The sequence below is a fragment of the Pundamilia nyererei genome, unplaced genomic scaffold (genome assembly GCF_000239375.1).
Source record: "Pundamilia nyererei isolate P.nyererei 1_Seehausen unplaced genomic scaffold, PunNye1.0 scaffold00369, whole genome shotgun sequence".
In the NCBI taxonomy this organism is placed as follows: Eukaryota; Metazoa; Chordata; class Actinopteri; order Cichliformes; family Cichlidae; genus Pundamilia; species Pundamilia nyererei.
Genome location: NW_005187770.1, coordinates 293,880 through 295,649, shown reverse-complemented (window position 1 = coordinate 295,649; position 1,770 = coordinate 293,880). Strand labels below are relative to the sequence as shown.

The window sequence follows — 1,770 nt, the reverse complement described above, 5'->3', positions numbered from 1 at the left end:
ACCACTTACCTTATTTGCCAGTTTTGTCTCCATTTAGTTGTAAGATGCTGTGACACAGTCCACCATTGCAAGTAATCAGTAGCTGAAAACAGTCCAGAGGTGGACAAGAAGATAATCTTGAAGTGTATTTTTAATGTTTTGATCACAACTTTTATCTTAAATTAATAGAAAAGCATTTTAATCTTTATAGTTTTGACACTTGTGTAGATAATAATGCAATGTGTTGCTTTAAAATCACATCAAACTAACATATACAGGGAATAAAGTTTGGAGTTATTGAAGGGCTATTGTACTGTCTATATATGTCTAAATAACCAATGCAAAAAGTGCTTAAAGAAAAACTCAAGTTTAGAACTTTCTGTAAAGCATTTTGGACTTTATAATATAACAATCAAAATTTTGTGGATCTCTTCCTCTCCAGCCTCTTTCCTGACAGCTGGCACCACTGCAACGGTTGCTTTACTACGTGACGGCGTAGAGCTGGTGGTCGGTAGCGTTGGTGACAGTCGGGCAATGTTGTGCAGGAATGGAAAAGCCAACAAGCTCACCACAGACCACACACCTGACTGCGAGGACGAGAGACACCGGTACATGGTCCCCACTCCTACAATAAATGTTAGCCCCTCTGGTTAATGAAACTTTCTCTACATCCACCAGTACAGTACTGCTATTACAATTACTATGGGCACTATTAGCGGCAATCAAATGACTGTGTTCTTGCTACCTTAAAATTATAGTATGAATCAACACAAAAATTTAATTAATAATTAAAGTAATATTGACCTGTTGAATATTATAATTAGATTTTAATAAGATGCAGGAATATTTGAGGGGGATTCAGTCAAAACCACTTATAGTCCAAAGAGATTTGTACAGATAAAAGAGTTCAGAAGGGTTCAGGTTTCCCAAAAGCAGCTGGTCAAATCATTGTGTATAAATACACCCTGCAGCATGTTGGAGTGCCTACAGCTGGCACAGAGTTGGGGCTCCAGGACATCCCTGCAGAAATTAGATCTGGTTCATCCAGTACTCGAAATGAGATGTGCAGGGACGGATGTTTGGATTTACCTTTAGCTATAAGCTGCTAGAATTATGTAACAGCAGACCAAGTCTTGTTTCACTTGAACTTAATCCAAAGCTAGTTAACGCTTTGGTGTCTGGTTTCTCATTCTGCAGAATGCAAAAACATAAACTTATTAAAGACCTTAATTGTTCCAACTGTTACTACTTTGGAGCCACTTGGGTCAGTTCTTCATGGTTCCCAATTGACATATAACTTAAATAAAGCAGGCTGAACCACAAAAATAGCTATCACTGTAAATGTTTACTATACACCTTGTGGCTAGTAGCTGTAAATAATATGTAAAAATGAAAATCTTGTGCAACTCAGTGTTTAACTAACTGTGAAACTAGTAATTACTAAAAATGTAGGAAAGAGCAACAGCCTTACAAAGTTGCACACAGCTGATCCTGGTCTTTGAGTGCCCAGACTTTCAGAATAGAGACGGTAATCCTGGGTGTGCATTTTTGTTCAGGATCCAGAGGTTTGGAGGTTATGTGACATGGAACAGCGTGGGTCAGGCTAATGTTAACGGGAGGCTGGCCATGACACGAAGCATTGGAGACTTCCACCTGAAAGCTAGCGGTGTTATCGCAGAGCCAGATACCCAACGACACACCGTAAGTTTTCCTACTGTTTCCTCAGTCCTCTGACTTTCAAGTGAGTTTAATATTTATTTAAAATTATATACTTTTACTTGCACTGGAGGA

The 1,770-nt window shown here is 38.7% G+C and overlaps 1 protein-coding gene across 2 annotated transcripts in view; it reads left to right on the top strand.

The window, feature by feature from the left end:
- The window catches only part of ppm1ka (protein phosphatase, Mg2+/Mn2+ dependent 1Ka), a 5,873-nt gene extending 4,145 nt beyond the window's left edge, over positions 1-1,728 (top strand). For both annotated transcript variants that reach the window (XM_005752638.2, XM_005752637.2), the window contains exons 6-7: positions 422-587; positions 1,536-1,728. In XM_005752638.2, the coding sequence (XP_005752695.1) occupies positions 422-587; positions 1,536-1,713 (344 nt within the window). In that variant the 3' untranslated portion in view covers positions 1,714-1,728. The remainder of the gene's footprint in view (positions 1-421; positions 588-1,535) is intronic.
- The last annotated feature ends 42 nt before the right edge of the window (positions 1,729-1,770 follow it).